The 25,271-nt window shown below is 39.2% G+C and overlaps 1 protein-coding gene and 1 pseudogene across 1 annotated transcript in view; both read left to right on the forward strand.

Moving 5' to 3' along the window:
• Positions 1 to 4,141: 4,141 nt before the first annotated feature.
• Positions 4,142 to 5,187, forward strand: LOC144633680 (fatty acid hydroxylase domain-containing protein 2 pseudogene; annotated as a pseudogene).
• Positions 5,188 to 8,212: 3,025 nt separating this feature from the next.
• LOC144633654 (regulatory-associated protein of mTOR-like) overlaps positions 8,213 to 25,271 on the forward strand; it is a 28,613-nt gene continuing 11,554 nt past the window's right edge. Inside the window, exons 1-19 of the mRNA XM_078492498.1 lie at positions 8,213 to 8,526; positions 8,620 to 8,722; positions 10,137 to 10,219; positions 10,811 to 10,888; positions 11,236 to 11,316; positions 11,969 to 12,115; positions 12,898 to 13,061; positions 13,705 to 13,764; positions 13,866 to 13,966; positions 15,136 to 15,280; positions 15,930 to 16,005; positions 16,305 to 16,490; positions 16,647 to 16,757; positions 17,188 to 17,262; positions 18,137 to 18,202; positions 18,440 to 18,631; positions 20,537 to 20,677; positions 21,795 to 22,077; positions 24,865 to 25,022. Coding sequence (XP_078348624.1) covers positions 8,353 to 8,526; positions 8,620 to 8,722; positions 10,137 to 10,219; positions 10,811 to 10,888; positions 11,236 to 11,316; positions 11,969 to 12,115; positions 12,898 to 13,061; positions 13,705 to 13,764; positions 13,866 to 13,966; positions 15,136 to 15,280; positions 15,930 to 16,005; positions 16,305 to 16,490; positions 16,647 to 16,757; positions 17,188 to 17,262; positions 18,137 to 18,202; positions 18,440 to 18,631; positions 20,537 to 20,677; positions 21,795 to 22,077; positions 24,865 to 25,022 — 2,424 coding nt within the window. The 5' untranslated portion in view covers positions 8,213 to 8,352. The remainder of the gene's footprint in view (positions 8,527 to 8,619; positions 8,723 to 10,136; positions 10,220 to 10,810; positions 10,889 to 11,235; positions 11,317 to 11,968; positions 12,116 to 12,897; positions 13,062 to 13,704; positions 13,765 to 13,865; positions 13,967 to 15,135; positions 15,281 to 15,929; positions 16,006 to 16,304; positions 16,491 to 16,646; positions 16,758 to 17,187; positions 17,263 to 18,136; positions 18,203 to 18,439; positions 18,632 to 20,536; positions 20,678 to 21,794; positions 22,078 to 24,864; positions 25,023 to 25,271) is intronic.

Raw genomic sequence — 25,271 nt, forward strand, 5'->3', positions numbered from 1 at the left:
GTGTTTTCCAACGCGGTTTAGGGCGATACTCACCCTGCGAGCAGAGCCCTTTCTTTACCGCTGATATACTTCCCAAATCTCAACCGAAGGGAAGTTAAAAGAGGCTCTGCTCGTAGGGTGGGTAATACTCAAATTGAAGACACGCAAGGAAAATAATGTCCACGGGATCTACCGGTTGTTTTGAACTAGTTTAATCAGCGCAAATTCCAACTTGCACCAGCTAGCTATAGCTAGTCGACTAAAAGTAAAGGCACACACATGGTTCGACTTTTACGGTCTATCACATCTTTGAAATCGGATCTAATCAAAAATTGAACCGACAAAAAAAGACAGTTCTGTAAGGAGCATCCTCGGAGACCCAGGGGGGGGGGCGAAACGAAGGAAAACCGGGCAGAAATCGTAGCGACGAAAGTTTTCGTGCGGTACTTGAAAACTTTCGTCGCTACGATTTCTGCCCGGTTTTCCTTCGTTTCGCCCCACTAACTGCCCCTGGGTCTCCGAGGATGTGTAAGGAGCAATCCCGTTTAAGACTTGCTTTTTTCCCTATTCTTGTACCAAAATTACGAGCACACTGTTCCCAATAAAGTCACGAACGGTAGCTATTTTGTAGACTACGAGCCCGAGTTTTTTTATGAGCGAATAATCAAAGAAGAGGCCCGGTTTTAATCTGTTTTCACGCTTCTTGTTCATGTTGAAAAATTCGCAAGATCGTTTTTTAGAGACAGACAAGATAACAACAATTTATTGAGGTATTTCCATAAAAATACATGACATTACCTACTTACACTTAACATTAGCATCAGAAATAAAACAAAAATGCGATTTTACCTTATTCTCACTAAATTTCGCGAGTACTTAATTTCGCGAAAAATCAAGAGCCATATTTCACGAGTACTTAATTTCGCGATTTTGAGAGGAAGGGACAGTTGGAGTGTATAAAATTTCGCGATTTTTATCTATTCCTCAATATGAAGCTTTGACCTCGAAACTGTAACAACATAATTAATATGAAAGTCATCGTACAAACAGCAAATAAAACAATATACACATGACAAAACACAAGGTATTCGACAGTCTAAATCCCTAATAGGTTCATCTACGACTGCAAAAGCGAGATTTTGAGGAACATGGCGGCAGAGAACAGTTCGAACAGTGCGAGTGATAGAATGCGAGATAACTAATGGACAAAATTAAACAAAAAACTCCTAAACATGAAGCTTAGACATGTTAGAATAACTATGATAAAACACATCGAGTTTCATTATTTTTTTATACTAGTAATACGTGACTCGCAGGGCCTCGCGAAGCTCTGGGTTTGGGGGGGGGGGGTGGGGGTGTTGTAAATAATGAGTGATAACCGGTTTTAACCTAGTAACGGGCATGCCCGCGACACCCTCGTTCCCAGGGTCTACTCCGCTTTGAAGATGGCGGCTCTTTCTTGTTCGTAAAGAGGTATAAAGCGTTGGGAAGCGCAGGCTATTTTCAAAATCATCGACAAATTATTGGATAGTCGCATTTTGGACATTTATTTGAGGGCATTAAAAAAAAGAAGAAGAACGAACGGCAGGAGGATTCGAACCCTCCGCCCGCCCGAAGGTTTATAGCCTGAATTATTATAGGCGTCGAGGGAGTATCATGTAGAAATCAGTGTTATTTTAATCCGAAAAGAAAAACGATAAAAATGAAAAGCTCAGGATTCGAACCCACAAAAGAAAAAAAAAAAAAAAAAAAAAACTAGCCGGATTCGAACCACCGGCCTTAGTCCCGAAGATCTGATTTCAAGTCCGACGCCTTACCATTAGGCCACCAGCGCGCGGCGGCCGTGTGACGTCATTTCCGCCACACACCAAGCTCACAAATAAATAAATAAATAAATATATATGACCGTAAACTCCACACGAGATTTCATCCCGCCTGAGCCCTTTGAGGAACAAAATTATACACCCCGCTACGCTCGGCCTTCGGCCTCGCTTCGCGAGGAATTATCAGTACGATATTAAATTTCGCGATTTTAAACTTCGCGTGTCCTATATTTCGCGAGTATTAAATTTCGCGATTTTTTCAAAATCGCGAAATTTAGTACTCGCGAAATTAAGTGAGAATAAGGTATCATTTGGAAAATAAAGTTTCATGTTTAAGAGACATTGCTTGAAAAACAAAAGCAGCTGTTGATCGACAAACAGCAGGATCAATGCTGTTACAAAGAAATAAAGATTTCGCATTAATATCAAACTCGTTAAAAATACTATATTTGGCGGTTATTTCATTAAAGAATTTTAAACGTATGTTTTCGTATAGCTTGCATGTAAAAATAAGAAATGCATTTCGTTTTCAATTTCATCCGAATGGCAGAAAGAACAGATTCTCAAATTAATAGGAGTCTTGGGTATTGTGTGTCTGCCAGTTTCGATACGTAATTTGTGATTCCCTAGTCGAAATTTGCTAATGGCAGTTCTGTGGTGAGGATTGTTTATTGCGTCCAGAAAACCTGTTTTTAGCGATGTTATTTTCTGGTAAGCTCTGAAGATGAATCCAAAATTTTACTATGGAGGTTTCAATATACAGCCGTTTACCGGCAGTCTTTGAAAATCCTGAATTCCGTCAAAATGAGGCAAAAAATAAAGTTTTGAAATTTCCTTTATCAATGATTCTTATTTTCTTATTCAGTTCTATAAACTGCCTTTTATGCAGTACTGTCCAACAAAAATTTCAATTTCTTTAAAGTTTCGCGACAAAAGGATAGAAAATATTTCGTGCAGAATGTAATTTGATTAAGCCAACATTTTCACATCTATAAAACTTCAAGCAAGCCTGCGCCGCAGACGAAACTAAACCTGAGTGTTACATCAAGTAACTACTTCGTGAATTTGCTGTACTGAACCCTGCCTTTCAAGTCAAAGTGGATAGTTTATTATTAACCGCCCGATTTTAAGCTTCTCAAGCTTCTTGTTACGCAAGGATGGGTGTAGAAAGGACACACTGTAGTCGAAATTACGGTCCACACTGTATTTATCACTTATTTCTCGTTTCACGGAAAATTCTTTTGGAAAATCACGGCTCACGACCAATGCCGAAATCAAGAATAACGAGAAAAAACTAACTATTTCACATTTCACGGAAAAAAATAGGCCATCCATGAATCAAGAAAATAGTTATACCCTTTACCACGCTCTTGCAAACGGTATAAAAGGCCTTAAAAGGGCGTAGTGTGATTTAAGAATATTTCTCTCAGCACGATGATGTTAGCCGCGAGAAGAGGGTGAATACCAACACTACGGCTTCCCGCGTTTGTGTCAGTAATCCTTCCTGTGTATGCTAATCCCCCGAGAAAGGACTTTTGACGCTAGACCTTTATATGCGGCTTTAAATAATACAATGATATAGAATTTTTTTCACAGCTGTTAATTAACATAAGGCCTACATAGTCTTCATCCCTCTGACCTTAAAACTAGTCTGTTGCTACTCCTTTAGGAACAAATCACTTTTTTTAGTTCATTCTTTGTTTCTCTGCATTGAAGACCGACCAGTAGCTCTCTCCTTCGCAGAGGCCTCTTTCGTGGGGGAAGGCGAAAAAACACGGGGGGAGGAAGGCGAAAACACGAAAAATGAAAAATAGGGGGAGCGCGGGGGACGACGGGAAGGGCGAAGGAGCGGAGGGTTCGAGAAATTGGGACTCGCTCCTTTCCTTTCCCCTTCCCAGTGTGCCCCGCGCGCTTTCGTTTCGATTCTCTCCAGGCTCCGCGCGCTTACTTTTCACCTCTCCCCGTTCCTCTCCTTAATTCCTCTCCCTATTTCTATTTCCCAGCCCGAAACACGAAAGAGACCTCTGCGGAGGAGAGAGGACCAGTAGCTACCAGATGACTTTTATTATGCGTTTTTCGCAAATTGCTGTAACAAGAATTAATTATTAATTAAATATAAGTGTTCTATCAGGTTATATATCTTTTGTATTTATGGTTTCTCGGTCTATTAATTACGAATATTTGCATTTCAAATCTTGTAACCAACAGACCCGAACAACGTGATGGCATTGTCTGCGAACCGTGACTAGACAAGAACTGGAAATATATTTTACCGAAGAAAGTTCAAAAGGAAAAGCAAAGGCTGCAGCGGTTATAAGGTGGACAGTACCAACACAGTGATGTCTGAATCAAACTGGGCGAAACCAAGCGATAAAAAGTCATCTGCACTGGTTAACAAATCGGTAATTGCTGCCTTCATGAAAACTTCCTTTGTCGTCTTTGCAACTTTCATTTGCTTTGGAACAGTAAGGAATTCAATCATTTGGCATTTGGAACGTATCTGGGAGGCATCTGGTGATCTGTGGCAAGGATGGTGGACAAAAGTCTATGCATTATTTGGCGAAGATGAAGTTTTACTATCGTTTGTTGGAACAAACGTGGTGTCGTTTTCCGTATACTGGGTGTTAGGCTCACTGTATTTGTTTGTGGACCTCACGGGCAGACCCAAATGGGCCTTGCAGTATAAAATTCAGGACGGATCAAATCGGCCTCTTGACCGCAGGAAGTTGATGCACTCATTAAAGACGGTCATTTTCAACCAGATTGTAATCGGAGGAGCTGTAAGCTATGTCCTTCACCCCGTGTATGCCTGGCGCGGCTGTTCTTTTGGCCCAGAGTTACCTAGCTTTCATCGGATGCTGTTTGAAATTGCAATCTTCACCCTAGTGGAAGAAGTTGGCTTTTATTACAGCCATAGACTATTACATCATCCTCGAATTTATCGACCTATTCACAAGATCCATCACGAATGGACAGCACCAATAGGAATTGTTTCATTTAACGCGCATCCTTTGGAGCACCTTTTGTCCAATGTGGGCCCTGTGTTTCTGGGCCCTTTCATTATGGGCTCGCACATTACTACAGCCTGGACATGGCTTTCTTTGGCACTCATATCATCAATCAACACACACAGTGGCTATCACTTTCCATTTATGCCATCACCCGAGGCTCATGACTTCCATCATCTCAAGTTTACGCAGAATTTTGGTGTTCTTGGTTTTCTGGATCGACTTCACGGGACAGACGCCATGTTCAGGAAGTCAAGGGCTTATGACAGACACATTATGCTGCTTGGTTTTACTCCTTTAAAACAAACTTTTCCTGATCATAAACCCGGCAAAAAAGGGTCGCCAAACAACAACGATTGTGCTTGACTTATCTTTAGACTGATGACATATAAAATGGCTTAAACCTGAAATTACATTCCTGAATTTAACATAACTGCGTTCCCGAGTTGACCCATTTTCGTCATTTTCCCATTCTCTTCTCTCTCAACCTTAACGAAAGCGAAAGAGTCGACTGGGAACGAGTCACTGCCTCGTTCCCAGACGCCTTTCTCGTCTCTCTTATTTCTCCTTCCCATGGTCCCTTGCGCTTATAGGTATAGAGGTCTAGGTCTAGGTATTTTATTTGAAGTCGTTGACGTTACATACATACATAAACTTGATTGAAGTGTCAATGGTATTTAGCTAAATAGCTAATTGGGGACACTAAAATAAATATACAAATATAAAATATAAAAATACTAATATTATATAAATAGATATAAAATATAAAATAAAAAAACACACTAGTATTATATTTATATAAATAGATAAATAGATAGGGCGTGGGCGTGGTTGCCTAATCTCCTGAGCCAGGGGCTCACGTCTTCAGTCGCTCATGGTTCGTGCTCGTTTTCCAAGTGCGAAGCACCTGCAGTCGGATGATCCGGTGAAGTTGTTACATTTTTGGAGATCCGTTGTGGAAACCATCGAGCGATAACATGTGCTCGGCAACGAGGGCATACCAGGAGAACATACCATTTACACCTGCTTTCAGTGTTACTTGCATAGCTATCTTTCTACATCCATCTTTCGACGTGCTGTTTGAAATGAGCCAATCAAAACTGATGCAGACCAGTGTTGGTTTTATGCAAATGAGCCACATGTTCATATTTTAATTTAAACAGTGTCCCCGATGAGCCCTTTGGCCAGCTAGAAGACTAGACACTTAAATAAAATTGTTTTTATTGCTGCCACAGCGAGTAAACCGGCCTGAAGCAAACGAGCGAGGCACGGGCTTTCTAATCGGCAACGGATTACTAATGGGGCCTGCAATCGTTTTTCGTATGGAAGGGGGTGAATAGGGGTGCGCAAATCCGCCGATCCATGCTATTTTTTGGCTAAATCCGTCAATCCGTCACTATTTTCGTTCAAATCCGAATCCACATTACTTGAAAACTTTATGTGGCGTAGTTTCACTCCAACAGACAGTAAATGTGGTTTTTATGCCAATTTTTCAAGAATTTTCTATTCATTGCTTGTTTTTGCGACAATTCCGCCAACATACCGAGGAGGACCAACCAAATTGATTCGAACGTCGTTAAGTATCCACAATCCGAACTTGGTGACATGAAGAGTCCGAGATCCGCTCCAAAACTCTCAGCTAATCTGCAATCTGCTGTATTTTCGAAATCCACGAATCCACTCAATATTTTGCAAAAATCCCCAATCCGTGCGCTTTTAAGGGCTAAATCCATCGAAACGCAAACCTATTCACCCCCCTCCTTATGAAACGCAAGGAATTGTGGTCGGCGGTAATTCAAAGGAATTGTGGTTATGCGCGAATGGAAGATTCAGGATGTGCAGGATGAAGATGCGGACGACGCTTGAATGTGCGACAGTGTCGTAACTTTGCGTGTTTCTGCAAGCTTGCCATGGGTTGGCAAGCTTTTGCTTCTAGTTTAATCAGTTGATAGATTTATAGGTTGGTAATTGGCAGAGTAATTAGATGGTGATTTGGCACTGATCGACACTGAGTGATGATGTTACAATCTAGTCGCAGAAGAAAACCGCTCTTTGGAGATGCAAAAGCAAAGCAACGTTCCGCTTTTTAATAACAGACTTAATCCGAAGGTCACTGAAAATTGCACATTTCCCCTTTCTCGTGACGTACATACGTTTGGACGCAATTTAATAGGGTGTGTGTTTTAGTGTTACCTATAATTAGTAGAAACTCAGCTGTGTTCTATTGGAAATCCGCGAATCTGATTGGTTCTCCCACTGATTTCTATTCGCCGATAGAAAACAGTCGCGCGCTCGCGTAGCTCTTTAAGCGGTAAATTTTCTTGATTTTTGTCTTCAACGTGCACAATATTGTAGGTTTTGGACTGCAATCCTTTAGAGTTTCTACTAAAACAATTAGACTACTCGCCCTCGTTTTCTATGAGCGATAGTCAACTCGGCTGCGCCTCGTTGACTATTTGCTCATAGAAAACTTGGGCTCGTAGTCTAATTGTTAATTAGAAAAACAATAAAAGGAACCTTTATACATATTGTGTGACTCAACCGCGTTATGCTCGCGTGTTTGGTCATGCCTCCCAGGCAGTATTAAAGAAAGTTAAGAAAACGTAATTGCTATTTTCGGATCGTCATCTGCTAATCCAAAGCTTGGGAAAGTCCTGGAAAAAAGCTGAGTCAGCGTAAAAATTTGTCTGTTTGAGCAGTCTTTATCACTTTTTCCTAGAAGGGAGAAAATTTAGAAAGGTTAGTGTGGTTTTATTTCCAGCAAGGTTTAGATTGATCTGTAATTTTCGAATTTCGCAAGGGATCTCAGGAAGCGGAAATGGGATATAAAAAAAAAGTCGTCTCGTGACTTCCCACTGTTTTTATACTCCTTATTTCCGCTTTTAAAGCGTCTTTCAATGGTCACGTGTTTTACTGGGATAAAACCCTTTCTTTATTCCGGCTGGCTGAAGACCTCTTAGCAAAATAACAGATTAATAAATTGTTGAGAGTCTTCTATTGATCGAATAAATAACAATACAGCAAATTATAAGCAAGAAAATTGCAACAAAAATCTCGTGATTTTCACACCTTCAATTTATTAAACAGACTAGACAATGGATTTGTCGTGCATAAGCGAATGTTGAAATAAAAAAAAAATGTTGAAATAACAAGTTCTAAACATGAAAAATCTCGTGATTTTCACACCTTCCACCTTGATCATACGTGAGGGGCTGACTGATCAGATAATGGATTTCTCGTGGAAAGCGAATGTTGAAATAAAATTAAGAATTCTATTGGGTAGGTTACCTCGTGACGAAATGAAATCACGCAGGGTCCAAGTCCAAAAGGTTTCGTGTTTCAAAAGAAAGCCACAAACCGGGGCCCGCGGTATTTCCATTGCGATGTAAACATAAACATAAGCATGCGCATTTGAATAATAGGCCGGCGGCGGCGAACACGTTGTGTTTCTCTTTTACGTTTCGGCGAATTTGCGAGAATTAGAAGCCGTTCAAGATGGATGTTGTTAAGTTTTCGGAGCCTCGACTTCTATTTTTGAGTAAATGAAGGCTTCCAAGATGTCGGCTGAAGAGCCCGACTACGATGATTTGTTCTGCGACGAGGACGAAGGCGAAATAGTCGACTGGCAACTACCGCTATGTTTTATGAAGAAACGCCATAAGGAGTCAATCGAAGGATCCAGATCTTTAGCTCAAACATGGCGTATGAAAGAGCGAGTAAGTGATCAAGCGATGGTTTAAGCCTCGTTTAGTTTTATAGCAGCTAGCAATGTTACTTCTCGACGTTAATGTTGGCGATTTTTGTTTTAGATGAAAACCGTCAGCGTAGCGCTGGTCTTGTGCTTAAACATCGGTGTTGATCCCCCCGATGTCGTAAAAACTTCACCATGTGCAAGGATGGAGTGCTGGGTCGGTAAGTAAAATATCTAATTCTCGAAGATTTTGGTTTCACTTTTGTTTTGTTCCGCATTTCCGGGTTATTAAGTCGACCTCAGCTGATGAAACTTGTTCAATTTGCGCACACGAACTTGTACATTACATGTGCGTATGATGATTTATTATGAGCTTACGAACAGCTAATCGCACTGATCAACACTCTAGAGCTAGTTTTGAACTCAACGTTTTTTTGGAGATCGCGTCATTAATCTCGTAGACTTACTAAAAAATATTTGCTTCGTAATGGAGTGCTTTGTTGACAATTTGACTTGGTTTGTATTTTGTACAAATATTGAACACGCTATCGCGCAAAACGTGTGTTTTTAGTATGCATATGTTAAGCATATTAAGATTCCTTTGTTTTGTCTACGTACATCAAGCTTATTGTGATTCTTGATAAACATAAAATACAGTAAAGGGATTCTTTCAATGTGAACTCCTGTACTATAATTATAAAGGAGATCTCAGAGGCATCTCCAATTTTTTTTCGTCGGCCGGACATTCTCGCCATGCCGATGATGTAACATTCATCAGTGCATAACATTTTACATGCATATGGGAAATTCGAAAGTGAATGCTGCAGAATGAAAAGTATGCATGCATAATATGCAATGAACAGTGCATCTCTCGGAATTAAATGTTTCTCTAGATGTAAAAAAAAAACCCTGCATGTGGCTGGTAGAGGGTAGCACGGATTTTTGTGTGGTACATGCTAAGGGCAAAAATTAAACGGCGATTCATGAAATTATGGCTAAATCTGTTGTTTAAAGTATATGTGACAAGTGAATTTTGTTAAAATTTGTGCCTGAAACAAGATTGCAAGCCTCCCCCCCCCCCCCACCCCCTTACTACCCTCCTGGTACTACCTGGCTAGAAACTTTCTGGGAGATGTAGGTGAATCTCATGAGTCTTGTAATGCAAGTCATCATGCGCTGGCAAAGCTGAGTTGAAAATGCACCAGTAAAGAAAACAACTTTAATTTATTGTAACATCATCACTGGTCAGAGTGTAAAAGTTATGACATGATTGCTTTATGTATCAAAACTGTTTATTTTGTACTCTGTTCACCGTGCTTGTGGTACACCAGCTGGAGTTTTACAACTTTAATAATAATGCTTTTCAAATACAAATACAGATACAAATGCAAAATAAAAATCAGTATTTTTAGTATTTGAAAAGGAGGGTCATGAGGTTAGCCCTATTTAGGTCACCTGATAGTTAATTAAAATTAACTTGTGATCAACTTGTGGTTGATCTGCTGCACTACTGGCATTGTTATCACTAGAAGTGCTGGAAGTGGTTACTTTTGTAATGGGGATTTACAGACTTTCTGTAAAGGAGCTTTTCATCTACAATAACATGGAAGTGTTTTTTTCTCTGCCTATTAACAGATCCTCTATCCATGAGTCCTCAGAAGGCTTTAGAAACTGTTGGTAACAAGCTGCAGGAACAATATGAACGCTGGCAGCCAAGGGTATGAACATTTTATTTCAAAGAATATGTTGCATTCCTTTTGAATCAAACAGAAGATGAAGTAAGGTGTACATGCAGGGTGCAATGGAAATGGAATTTCTAGCTTGCCCCTCAGGCAAGTTGGAACCACTGTACACGAGCCCAAAGGCCTTTCTCAGTAGCCTTAATTTTATCAGTGAACAAAAATGTTGAAAAATGTTACATGCCTGTTGGGCAAGTGGTGGATAAAATCCACTAACTAAAGAATCCAACAAATTCCTATAATAGAAATTTTTTTACAGTGCTATAGTATGTTTACAGGATCGTAAGTAAGAGCCCATTCCTATTTATTTTCCTAAGGGATCCTTCAGTCACAATCCTTTAGGATCATAAATAGGATCTCAACCAGGGTAGTTTTAACTAAATTGACGAACCTTTTAATCCTGGGTTAATGCTTCTCATTGAATTTACTAAATATCAAGAAAGGGTCCACCACTGAGGAGTTACTAATTTTGCAATCTTCTTATTTATGAAACCTCATTTTTCCTGAATTTGTTATCATAATGTTTATTATAAAGAGACTGACAAAAAGGTTGTTTTTGTTTTTCATCAGGCACGCTATAAGCAGAGTCTTGATCCCACTGTAGAAGAGGTGAAGAAGTTGTGTACATCCCTGCGTCGAAATGCCAAGGTGCTGCTCAATTTAATTTATTATGTAGCTGTTGTGGTTCAGTTTTTGCCCTTGGTATAATTTGGGGAGTTTTCTTTCATTATCGTATATTACTATACATAAGAACAAAGAAAAATAATAAATTGTACTAAGGCAGGGTTTGTACAGGTCATGGAATTTTAGAATTTTCATTTTCCAGGCCTGGAAAGTCCTGGAATTTTAGTGTGACTTCTGGATGAGCAGTTTCCTATGCATTGGAAGAGGTGGATTCAGTAATGTGTAAATTAAAATTAGTATATTGGGTTGGACTGCCTACATGAATTAGTGAACAGTGATAATTAAGTTTTAAATTGCTTTTTACATTGCAGGAGGAGAGAGTGCTCTTCCATTATAATGGGCATGGAGTTCCAAGAGCAACCGCCAATGGTGAAATTTGGGTTTTCAACAAAGTAAGTACATTTTCCAACTTAGGAATTTGGTATTCTGGTTACTTGGCAGCAAACATTGTAGGATTAGGTAAATAGTGTATCGACCAACTGGTTATTAATCAGGGCACGAAACTTTCTTCTCAATTCCCTTGTCATTTGGACAAGACAGTGCAATACATGTGTGTTTTACTTTTCTGCACCACAAAACTACTTGCCCAACAAATCCAACATAACAATACAGGATACTGGTAGGTGGTGCTCTGACCACTAAGCGACGAGAGACTCATGGTGCGCTGGGCCATTTACTAGGTTCATATGCAAAGCGGGTCCTGCATACTGCTAGGATAAAAAATGTCAAGAAATCAAAAGTTTAACTTTTTTCTTCAATATGGTCATCCAATCGGATAACTTTTCCTTGTCCAAATGGAAAAGTTACCCGTCCCAGACGTTCGGATAGCCTAAGTTCCTGCCCTGTTAATGAAGAAGAAGCTTTTATTTAAATAGGGTTACTCCGTCAGCTTTACAATAAAACTGTTATCCTTAGAGGCTCTATAGCTAGTAAAAAGTAATAATAAAAAAGTCGCTAAGGGTCTTACAATGTACCTAAAATGGAAGTTAAAAAGATTAAAATATATAAGAGATACTAAGATTAATGTGATACACTTTCTTGCAGAGCTACACGCAGTACATTCCGCTGTCTGTGTATGATCTACAAACATGGATGGGAAGCCCATCAATCTTTGTGTACGACTGTAACAATGCTGGCCTCATCGTTCAATCATTCATCCAATTTGCTGCTCAGCGTGAACAGGAACAGGAGGTAATTACAAATTAATTTAAAATTTTGTTGTTAGAAAAAAGATCACTGAAATTAAACTCTTTTTAATGTACAGTCAAACCTACAAGCACCTCCCACTCCTGAGAAACCTCTCCTAAGCAGACACATTGCTGTTATCCTAACCACACACAAACTGCACTGTTTTTTTTTAGCCTGCTGTACAGTACTGCTCAAAAGTAGGTTACCAGCCCCTTACAAGACAAAATTCTCATCTCTTAAGACATGATTCTTGTATGGAGAGATCTAGGTGACATTCATTTTGCAAGAACCTTTAAAAGCTTTGAGGGTTTGAACTTCTCACAAGGTTTTAATAGCATTCCGTGAATCTGCAACAATACACAAGGAAATTAGATACTACATGTAATTTTTAAGTCCTTGTGATGAGTTGTGCCGATTGTAAGCCATCCATAAAACACTAGTTGCTTCAGTGTCTCTCTAAAGACAGTATTCTCTCTTTAGAGATGCAAATCTCATTTTGTGAGATAAATCCCATCATTTGAGAAACAAGATAAGAGATGGTAAACTGCATGCAGGGCTGTCTTTAAGGGCCGTAACCCATGACACCTATTACAGCTGAGTTTACTTGCAGTTATGGGTTAAGATGTTGATTGGTGTTGCATAACATTTGTGTACAGAGTGAAATGCTACGGCTTATAACTTCAATGTACAACTTTATGACAGCCCTGATAATATACTGGTGGAAAAGTTATCTGCTTACGTAAGTTTGACCATACTCATAAAAAAAATTCCATCTATTTTTTCAGCGTTGCTTGGCCCAGGGTACCCCCATGCCAGTTCCACTTGCTGTCAAGAACTGCATCCAGTTGGCATCATGTGATGCAAACCAGCTGTTACCAATGAACCCAGAGCTACCTGCTGACCTGTTTACTTCCTGCCTGAGCACGCCTATCAAGGTGGCCTTACGATGGTGAGTCTTTTTGATGGACTAAATATACTTTAATTTTCATTGGCACAGTGCTTTCAATAAGCACCGACAGTCGTGGTAGATGATGTAAAACTTTGGCTACTTTACCGGTACTTCACTTGGCTCAGGGAAGTTGGCTTTTCCTAAATTGAAGTGACTCTACTCAAACCAGCTGCTTACTTCAAATTTTATTGAAACCCCTATTTATATCTGAAAATTTTTAGGTGCATTTAAGAATATAGAATTACAGGTCACCAAAAGAATTAAATAGCAATATGAAGCACAAAACAAGTACCAGTAATCTTTGGTAGTCAAAAATTATTATTATAATTATTATTAAAAACTTGTATCAGAAGTCTCACACTGAACATGCTGCAATGCTATTACAATCTAAACTACAGTCCACCCCAATAGCATTGGGGGGGGGGGGGGGATTTATAGTCCAAAAAATGGTATTTTTTCCTTTTAAGGCTACAAAAAAATATAAATCTAAGCTAAGGTGCTGTGCAATGGGCTTATGTTTAGACGCTTCCACTGTGTTGAATTAATTTTTGCATCAGGGGGCTTATCATTCAATTTTTTCTGGAGCTTGTCTATATTATTTTAGGCATACCTGTTTATTGAAAACAATATTTTTATTTTTCAGGTTTTGTAGTCAAAAAAGTAGCAAGCTTGTGCCTGGTATTACTGTGGATCTTATAGAGAAGTAAGCTTGACCTTTTGTAACATGACATACGAGTTCACATGTATATAAATTTTCCTTACTGGAATTGCAGCCTTATATATTTTGTTTTATTTTGTGTAAAGGATTCCTGGTCGTCTGAATGACAGAAGAACACCACTTGGAGAACTGAACTGGATTTTTACTGCGGTGACTGACACCATTGCATGGAACATGTTGCCAAGAGGTATAATAAATCATTAAATATTGTAAATTCTATTAATGAAAAAAATGATACAGTGGAATCCTCATTTCTCAAACCTCCCGATAACTTAAGCTGCAAGTGGTTTCCTTTCCATCAGTTGAACCCTGCATTTTTACCGTTGATATCTTGAACCAATTTTCCTTTCCCTTTGAAGTTCAAAAAATCAGGATTCCCCTTTATCAGCAACAACAAACAAATAAAAGCAACCATTCACTAAAAATTTGTACATTTGGCAGAATTTCCCTCACATTGATAATAGTTGATATATGTTGTGGTTTAAATTTATCTTTGGTTTAAAATTTTTTAAACCAGTTTGATTTTTATTTCTCATTGTCTCATGTTCATTATCATAATCTGAAACAAAAGGAAATAAAAATCAAACCGGTTTGAAAAAATTTAAACCAAAGATAAATTTAAACCACAACATATATACTGTACATGTGCATGTAGCAATGGAGTCAGCAACAGAATATAGAGTCAGAAGTAAAATGGACCCTTTGCAGGACAAGGCCACATGACCTTGTCAATCATAAAAATAGGTGGTAGTACAAAATGGTTGACAGATATGGAAAGAGCATGATGAATTCAGTACAGTTGCCAATTTTGAGACTGCTAATTCTTAAGCGTGATATTTTATAGTGGTTTGAAAGTTCATTTGGAAGATTTGTATGGAAAAAGTTGCTGGATAGCAGGGTCTGCCATCCAGCATACAAATCCTCTAAATTTTTAATAAAAACTTTTAAACTGCCATAAAATCTCACACTTAAGGATCGGTGGTCTCAAAATTGACAACCTTTAGTTACTAATTTCATCATGCTCTTAATTTCCATTTCTGCCAATTATTTTATACTGCCAGCTATTTTTATCATTGAAAAGGTCACGTGACCGTGTCGGACCGCAAAGGGCCTATTAGAGAAGTCCATTACAAACACAGCATATATTGCAAGCAAACCAGCACAAGGATCAGAATGTGTGCAGAATGATCCTTGTGATCTCTGCTGTCTGTCTATGGCCTCCAATTTTGTTTCTTATTCTGAAAACTAGCTCCAATACAATGCCATTGCATCCAGGCGACAAGTTGTTAAAATATTATTTTAACAACTTGTCGCCTGAGTGATTATCATTTATTACGTTGCATAATTGCCTTGTAGACCTCTTCCACAAGCTGTTCAGACAGGATCTACTAGTTGCCAGCTTGTTCAGGAATTTCCTTCTTGCCGAGAGAGTGATGAGATCTTATAACTGTACACCTGTTTCAAGCCCCAGACTGCCTCCCACCTACATGCATCCAATGTGGTAAGTCAATAAAGTCTACTTAGAGGGAGGGCTAAAAATGGAAGGGTAGGAACGTGTAAGTAAAAGGGGTCGATAGGGCTGTCATTAAGTTTTTAAGAAGCTGTTAATGAAGTTATCACCCATAGCATTTTCCTCTGTACGTAAATGTACTAGCATAATGTAACACCAATCGACATCTACACCTGTAACATCGAGTGAACACAGCTGAAAACAGGTGCTATGGGCAGGCAGGAACTGGGAAAAAGGAATTTTTCGCAACATTGCATGATGGAAACAGCACAATGACATGGGAGCCATTGAGGGAGGGAAGGTCAGAACTGGAGGTTCAGTCTCCCCTGCCCCTTATCCCTACCCCCTGCCCCCTACCCTCTGCCCCTGAGCATGGTCCTCTATGTCAGATTTTGATTGGAATCTGGTATTGTTGGTATTTGAAGAGAAAGTAGCTCAGAAGAAAGCAAGTAGTTGCAACAATACTCTCAACCCACCTATATCTTTATGCCAAGCTTTACATCAAACTTTTTCCTGAACCTTTCTCTAAAATCAAAACATTTCTTGACAATAATCACATTAAGCCCTGATATTTATTAACTAATACAGTGAAAATAATATTATTTAGTTGTAAATATTCGGGATTATTGTTCTTTCACAGGCAAGCATGGGATTTAGCAGTTGATATTTGTCTGTCCCAGTTGCCAGACGTGATTGAAAACCCAGGAAGTTTTAAGGTGAGGGGTTGTCGTGATAAATGTGACTTTGTTTTCCATTTCCTGCAGTAAAAGTATTTTCAGCCAGTCAGTCTGTCTGTCTGTCTGTCTGTCTGTCTGTCAGTCAGTCAGTCAGTCAGTCAGTCAGTCTGTCTGTCTGTCAGTCAGTCAGTCAGTCAGTCAGTCAGTCAGTCAGTCAGTCAGTCAGTCAATTGATCACACACACCCATCTAAACAGTTGAACAGTTCATCATTTAATCCTTAATTATTTAATTTGTAAATACGATTGTTCATTGTATTTGTATGCTGTTCCCTTTCAGCATAGCCCATTCTTCTCAGAGCAGTTGACAGCATTCCAGGTGTGGCTGGCCATGGGCGCCGAAGACCGGGACCCCCCTGAGCAGCTGCCGATAGTTCTACAGGTTCTCCTGAGTCAGGTGCACAGACTGCGAGCCCTGGATCTGCTTGGAAGATTCTTGGATCTAGGACCCTGGGCAGTCAATCTGGTGAGTGTCCAAAGCTTTCAGCTCCTTGCTCCTGTTGCTGATGGCTATACATGTTTTGTTTGACTAGTTCTGAAAATTTATCTTCCAGATTGAATGTATTGAATAGGAGTGTTTGCTTCTCACTAATAATATAACTGTAATTTACTTTTTTTTCAGGCACTGTCTGTTGGCATCTTTCCTTATGTACTCAAACTTCTTCAGAGTTCAGCCAGAGAGTTAAGGCCTCTACTAGTGTTCATCTGGGCAAAGATATTAGCTGTTGATAGTGTGAGTCACTCCTTTGCATATTTTTTACTCTAATTATATAACTTTACAAGTCTCAGATTTGTCTGTATGGTAAGAGGGGGAAATGGGCCAGGAGTTCTCCTATGCTTTGCCACCTGGTTACTTGCAAGTAATGCTGCTTCACTATGCAATTTAAAACCCAATGCTCCCTTTTCCTTTGCGGTTCTGCTTCAGGTCACTCTTGGTCTCCATGTCTTCTCTTTGCCTCTGGACCCCAGGTTAATGCTGTTTTAGGGTGTCGGTTTCGGTTAGTGACCATTCTGAGGATGTGCCCCATGAATTTCCAGCTCTGCTGATATGATAAATTTGCATACTTATGGGGCCGAAGTTGGCCTTGTTGCCGATTTCTTCAGTGTTAGAGATTTTCATAGGCCAGTGTTTTTAACATCATGTTGGATGTTCTTGTTTGCAGTCTTGCCAAGCAGATCTAGTGAAGGACAATGGGCATAAATACTTTTTATCAGTGTTGGCAGATGCATACATGCCGGTAAGACATGTCAAATAACCGATAAATGAAGTCTGCAAAAGAAACTATTGTAACCAGTAGATGGGGTACTGTGGTTTTTGCAGTAAAGGGACATCAAACCTGTATACACTGTATGCAGCCACCTTAATGGCTGTTGCAGCCTGTTGACATGTACAGTCAACTCTGACTCGTTAAAGCGGACACACTCGGGCGTCGTTTAGTGTCCGTAATAGCGAGAGTCCTTAATAACGGGAGTCATTTCCAGTCAAATCTTATTTGCCGGGGATCTGGATTTTGTCCGTAATAGCGAGCGTCCGCAATAGCAGGGTGTCCGCAAGGCGAGAGTTGACTGTAATTGGGAGTTGTTAGCGTGATGCACATGTTGGTGTTGTTGATATGCACGAAAAAATTCACATACCGGTACATGTATGTGCTCGAACCCAATTTAGATGGTACAATTTTTGTTTGCAACTCAGTGAAATGCTTGCAGTATGACTTGGGTCCCATTCACACACAATTTTATCATTACTGTACATAAGCAAGTTGTTTCTGAAGAATTTGTGTCATTATTGTGACACATACAACAGTTAAAACAATAATCGATCCCACTATCTAAATTTGTCCTGTAGATGCCTGCTTATACATGTACATGTAGAAGTACATAGGGTCATTGAACAAGCTTTAAGAATGCCAGGTCTCTGGGTGCTGTAACTGTGGAATGCTATGCTTTGACTGTTGGATGCGACTTGTGTGGTGCTAGAACTGTAGATCTATTGAAGTGCTATGATCTTTACCTTCACAATAACCGCCATCTTTAGACACAGTCGGTGTTTGGAAACAATTGATAGTTTTACACCACTTTATGTTTATAATAATTATTGGTTCCTTGTTGCAGGCTGAACACCGAACAATGGCAGCATTTGTGTTGTCAGTCATAGTGAATGAATATCCAACTGGTCAAGTGAGTGTTTTGATTTATTTTTATTTAAAAGATTTGTTTTGTTACTGAAGATACACATTAAAATTAAACCTGAATCTCTGAAGTCACTGCGGTAGTAAGTTTGCTTGTAGCTATCCTTACACTCCGGGGTATGAAGAGCATTAGGTCTGTTGTTAAAACTTTATTTTGGTTCCTTGGCCCCTCCCCTATAGATGCTTTTGTGGGGTAAAACTAAAATGTTGTTGTGTTCATTCTCAGGAAGCCTGTGTTCAAGGCAATTTAATAGCTATCTGTCTGGAGCAGCTGACCGACCCTCACCCCCTCTTGCGACAGTGGCTGGCCATATGTCTTGGCAGGGTATGGTACAGTTACGAGGCTGCTAGATGGTGTGCTGTAAGGGACAGTGCCCCAGACAAACTGTACTGTTTGCTGTCTGATCCACTTCCAGAGGTGAGGGGTGATCAAGTGTATTTGAATGGTGTACCTGTAACGGTGTCTTGGTGTATCCCTCAATTGTCTTAATTATTGTTAATGGGCAGTTCCAGAAAATATCCATACACCACGACGGACAGCTTTTTGGAATTCCGAGGGAAAGGGGGGTTTCTTTGAACTGGAATTCCGAGGGCATGGGGGAGTTCCAGATCTTGGATTTCCATTGGAGACAGACAAAAGTGTGTTCCTTGAAATGCTAATTTTGTGGATTACTCGTTTGTAAATAAAGCACGAACTGACGACCGCGTCGCAGAAGCAGGATACAAGAAGATACAAGACAAGTATCGATTGATCAGGCGTGTGTTTGCGTTCATTTACAAAAGAAAACCAATAAAATGTGGGTTGTACATCAAGCTCCAGAGGCCTTAACGTTGATTAATGTCTTCATTCACTCTTTTTTCTTGTCAAAGCGGATCCACAACATATTCAGCACATTCAGTGGAGCGCGAAACTTTGCCACGCTTCGAGATGCCATTTTGAAGCACGTGGGATTGGGAGCGACTGCTGACTCCGAAGGCTCAAATTCAAGATGGCGGATATGTCAGTGCACTCGATCGTATTATCTTCCGAAAGTACACACGTACATAACACGATATTGTTATTTTAATGTTCTGTACCAGTTTGGGGCAATGTAAAGTTAATGTAGGTTGTATCTGTTGAACAAGAGTAAGGAGAAAACTCTTATTTTTTTTACATTTTCATCCCAGCCTCTGTTACAGATCGAGTCATTTGAAATAATCAGAAACCCATAAGGGTTGAAACATGTAACGCGCGCGCAAAGCGTTTGAATATTCATTTTGCTAAGTACCATATTTGGAAACACGAAGAATTTGCACGCGAATGCTTTATACACGTTATGACACACGCAACATAATTTTTGGTTTTGCGGTAAGTTGCTTGAATTTCGACCTAAACGCCGTAAATTTTTTACAGAAACTAAAGAAATACATTAAGTGTATCGAAGTGAAGTTCTCCAGACTACTTCAAGAAGATGAAACAGGAAAATTAAACCAAATTTAACCAAGCTTGTTCAAAAACAAGATTACGCCATCGAGTGCGAGCTAGCGCGCGCTGTGCATTCAATCCAAATGTAGCAATTTTGATTGGTTAAATGTTTCTCGTGATTTTCCAAATATGGTACTTAGCGTAAACGAATGTGCAAACGCTTTGTACAATAGGGAGTTATACGTTTCAACCCTTATGGGTTTCTGAAATAATTTGATGTAAAATACGCCAAATCGGGCATATTTGCGAACCCTGCCGAGAATTGTAAAGGACTTAAAGGGAAAAGGAAAAATCCGAACGGGAGGGGGGATTAAGGATTATGGAATTCCGAGGGCATGGGGGGTAATGCATTTTGGAATTTCCGAAGGCAAGGGGGGGTTAAAATATTGAAGCTGTCCGTCGTGATGTATGGATATTTTCTGGAATTGCCCAATACAGTAAATAACTATATGATTTGTAACAAAAGTCCTATGGACACTTAACCTGTCAACCTGTTCATTTATCATGATTTGCTGTTTTGCAATTGGCTTTTTCAATCCCTTGTGAATTCCAAAACACCTTTATCTCCAACCTCTGCTTTGGTATCGTAACAGGGTCGAGAAATGGAAGTTCTCAGGTAAAGAAAAATAAAGGAAGAGGTTTTTCGCATACTGACTGTTTTACTCCTTATGCAAATAGGGAACCTGTCAAATTCTCGTGTACCTGACTAGTAAACCAGAAAATAACCATTAATCAAGTAAAAAATAATTAGAGATTTGGATCAAGTGCATGGGTCAAACTACTGACCTCCAAACATCAACTGAATTTTATAACATATTGCAAACTTTGAATTGTTTTGAATTGACTGTTTTCTTGAAGGTTCGGGCTGCGGCAGTGTTTGCTTTAGGAAGGTTCATCGCCAACACTGGAGATAGATCTGACCAGGCAAATCAGATTGATTTTGGAGTGGCAATGACATTGACACAGTTGTCCCTAGATGGAAGTCCACTAGTTAGAAAGGTACATGTATACAATAAGTAACCCTTATGTCAAGTGTCACAAAGGAAAATGTACTTACAGTCGAATCCCGATAACTCGAACCTTCAAGGGAAATCGATAAAGGTTCGAGATATCGGGAGTTTGAGTTATCGAGGGTAAAATTAGTAAGAAAATGACCTGAAGGGGAATCGAAAAAGGTTCGAGTTAGCAGGAGTTCGAGTTACTGAGGGTTCGAGTTATCGGGATTCAACTGTACTTCACAGATTGGTGGAAAATTCTCAAATAACTCACAAAATAATCTCAAACAAAGGAAAGCTTACATGCAACAATGCTTTGGAAATCCAATCTCAATGAGCATAGATTTTTATGATATTAATTCTCCATTTACTTCTTAGTTATAGTTTCAAATGAAAAGATATATCAAACACTCCGGAGAGTGTTTCATCACATTTCCAAACACCTCAACATTAATCTGGTGCATGTCATATTTTCACCTCTATTCTTGGTGTTTGAAGTAATATATCAAACACGAGAGGCAGTGTTTCATCGGGATATCCAAACACCGAGAAGAGAGTTGAAAATACGACGCGCAGCGGAGTATTTTTGACGAAATTCGAGGTGTTTGGATAGCCGATGAAACACTGTCTCGAGTGTTTGATATAGCTTCTCAATCGAAACAAAAACTACGGAGTAAACAGAAAAATAAAATCGTAAAAACCTATGCTAATTAAGATCGGGTTTCCAAACCACCATCACGGTTATAATTTTCTTTGTTTTAACTTGATGAATTATTAATGAGTTTGAGAAAATGCGATGAAACATTCTCGTGTCTTTTTTATATTACATAAAACATTTCTCAACCCTATACATGTTCGTCAAGAATACATACAGTATTTGTTTTCTGTATTGTGAAGCAGCTCTTCATCAACTGCATAAGCTAACATGCTGTTTCCAGAAGGTATCGCTCTCAGGTGTGGGGGTATAGAATGTGGCATGCAGGTTACAAATTCTCTCTACCTTCTTTCTTGAAATGATTTTGGCCAAAATATGTAAAGGTAAGAAATGAATCACTGCTGAGAGTGTGGTTTCGTTTTGGGTTTAATGTTTGATCTGATGAAGCTTTCCTCTGTTCTTGCAGGAGCTGGTTGTTGCTCTTCATGGCCTGGTAATGCAGTTTGAAACCAACTTTGGGGTAGTGGCACTACAATTCCTTGAAGAAGATCGCCAAAAAGAAAATGCACCTCCTGCCGCAGCAATCACACCCAGTGGATGGATTGTTGTTGGTTCTGGCCCATTGTCAGGTATGGAAGCAATAACACACACAAGCCCTGGCAGTGGAAGCAAGAGCTCTAAAGGAATACGTGCAAGTTTTTCGACATCTCACCTCAGTAGCTTTGCCACCAATCCACCTGTTGTCAGTGGTAAGAATTCAAAAAAATTTTTTTTTTTTTTAATTTTTTTAAAGGGACCGTGCCATGGATTTCAGCCAAACTTAAGGCAATGAGATGTCCATCAAATCGTTTTAATATATAAAATAACCTCTAAAAACAGTGAAGGGAATATTTAAATAACACACCAAATGCAAAAGAAGGTATGGATGGCCAAAGGTTTCAAAGATTGAAACGGAAAACAATACGTGTGTTTGAAATAAATATTATGGTTTGGAACAGTTTTCAAAGTTAATCTTGTCTGCTTGTAACTTAAATTATAATGCCTGGGAGACAATTTGGCTGCAATAAGCTATTTTATTTTATTTAGAATATAGAATTATTTTTTCAAAATTTATTTCATAGGGAATTTTGACAAAATTTAATAACATAAAACTAGTTTACCTATCGGTAGTGCCAACGAGCGAATACTCATTTTTTCATAAGAAAGATATTGAATCTTGAATGTTTTTGATAAAATATATTTGAAATGACCAAAATATGGTAAATTGTATTTTACGTAATATGCGAAAAAAGTGCTATTTCTCTGGTGTTCATAAATGACACAGGCTTGATAGCCTCCGTAGCAGGCTCCGTAGTTTCCAGCCCGCGTATTCTCGCGATCGCGCACTCTTTTAAACACACTAAAAAACGTACACAGATTGTGCTACGCAGGCTACGGTTAAGATGATAACTCTTGACAAATCTTTAAATTCTTTTCAACGTAAAAATTCACAAAATAGACAATAAATGATTTAATCACTGTTTTTTAAATACAACACGCGATGGTTAAAACGTTTTCGTCCACAAAAAGATAGTTGCATTTCAAGAACTTCTTATAAATCAAATCCCAAAATCAAAACTGCTAAGATGCTTTTTTGAAAATAATTTTTAGTAATATAGAGAGTAATGCACGGGTAGATTCAGTCTCGCATGCGAAGTGTATGTTCAGTTACGCAAAATGAAAATTTGAACAGAAAACAAAATTGAACGGTCAAGATTATTTGGAGAAAATTTTTATTCAATTAACATTACATTTGCCGTAGAAGCAAAAAATTTTGACTTTCTTTGTGTATGACATGCAGTAATTTTAGGGCCTGTTTACATGATTCCGGAATGACTTTCATTCCGGAACGAAACTCGTTCCAGAATAAATTTCGTCTGCATTTACATGACAGAGTCAACCGGTTCAACCAAAGGCATTTTCACGTGCGCGGTTTCCGCGCGAGATCAAAATAGATGGCGCATGTTTCGCACAAAAATATTTTTGTGCCCATTTTTCCGTATCTCAATTTTCAGTTTACAGAGCTGTTTTTGGGCTAACATATATGCCATTACTTTTTTCACTTAAATAAGAGTCGTACGGTTAATATTTATACTCGAAGTAAAAGAAAAATCACAAAGAATTTCACCGAACGGTACCCTTTTGTTCGGTATCAGTAAACAGATACAGAAAAATGTATGGGGATGGAATGAACTCGTTCCGGAATGAAAGTCATTCTGGAATCATGTAAACAGGCCCTTAGTGAGCGTTGCTTTTATTGATGTTATTCCTACGCGGAGCGAAAATGCGTGCCAAATAAAATATAAACGGTATTTATTTGAAAAATCACGGTCAAACAATTACTATAAACACAATCAACACTAAAAGGAAGCATTTACCCGACTTCAGCATTCTCATAAGTCAAGAAAACTTATTTAAGTCAACAGTCCGCTTTTGATTTTCATGTCTCTCTTCGATCGTAAATCGATCAAAGGAAAGTCGAAGATTTTTCACGTTTGAAGACTTGATGTTCATTTTTTCGGCGGTCGAATATTCTTAGGGTATTCTCTTTCGATTTATAATTCCCTAAAGGTGTATTTATCGGTAAAGGGATGAATGACCACATTGAAAATTTTAACAGCGAGCCGCGTGGACGCCATTTTGGTCATTTGCTCTCTCGCAAGGATTGAGAGACTGGGAACCAGTTGGGAAGTTGGGAAGAACAATACAACCTTAATATGGGGTTTACTTACACCCAAATATGGTAAAAAAAGTCCCTTACGCAGAACTTAAGGTTTTCTCTGCCTATACACTCATACGCACACGGCTCTATGATTCTGCCGCCTCGACAGCCTCGCCTCTTGGCTCGGCTGTCTCGTTGGCAATTAAATTAGCCATGACACAGTCCCTTTTAATTTAAAACATAGTTTGTACAATCTTGAAAAGGTCTTGAATAATTTCAGCTTACATCTTGAATCTGTCAAAGGCCTTGAAAAGTCCTTGAAACTTGATATGTACAGCATTCTTAATGTTTGCAGAATAAAATAACAATTTTCACTTGTTGCTCAGTTTAATGCTCTGAGAAAGGTGGCTAAAGATAAAAATTGATCTTGAACTAAAAACACAGTGAAAAACGACTATAAGCATGTAACTGCAAAGTTGGATTCTTTGAAAGACTGCTAAAGGCCAATTTACACGGTGTGATTTTGTCGCATTCGACAGGCTTGCGACTGGCTTACGACAGGCCTACGACATGAATTGTGTCGTGTAAATCAAACCTACAACACGCTTACGCCCTGTCGTAGGCGTGTCGTAAGCTTGTCGCATGGGACAAAATCGTACCAAGCAATGATCGTTGAACCATAAAGAGTAACTAAAGTGGGTATTGCCTGTTAATGCATTTTTCGATTAATTGCCTGTTATGTTAGCATCTAAAACTGATGTTTTAGACAGACTGACAGATATCTTGACTTTTGGAGCAACAAGATCAAGAGATTGACATTTTATATATCTTGCAGGCCAACACGTCTCACCAGCTCTCATGACCTACAGCAGTAGTAGCGGCAGTTCAGGCAGCAATGAATTTATCCCAGGCATCAAAGATCTGCGTCGTTCTGCCTCACAGAATTCACTTTCATCCAGCTTCCAGTCTAATGTGTATGCAAATACCTGGAAGGTTAGTTTTAAAAAAAGATTATTTAAAACGATCTGATATTTGAAAGTAGTCTATTATATATATTATTATGCTTATCAGTTGAGTATGCTACGAGGGAAGTTTCACGCCCAAATTTTGCTGTTAAACTCTGCTGTTGTCAGGGGTGACAGAGCTAGTTTCCATTGGAAACATCTCGTGCTATTGACCTCAGCAGTCTGTCACACTTTTGAGTCTTTTCAGTGATTCAACTTCCGGGTGAATGGGGCTGCT

The sequence above is a fragment of the Oculina patagonica genome, chromosome 12 (assembly GCF_052425735.1).
Source record: "Oculina patagonica isolate OP01 chromosome 12, crgOcupat, whole genome shotgun sequence".
In the NCBI taxonomy this organism is placed as follows: Eukaryota; Metazoa; Cnidaria; class Anthozoa; order Scleractinia; family Oculinidae; genus Oculina; species Oculina patagonica.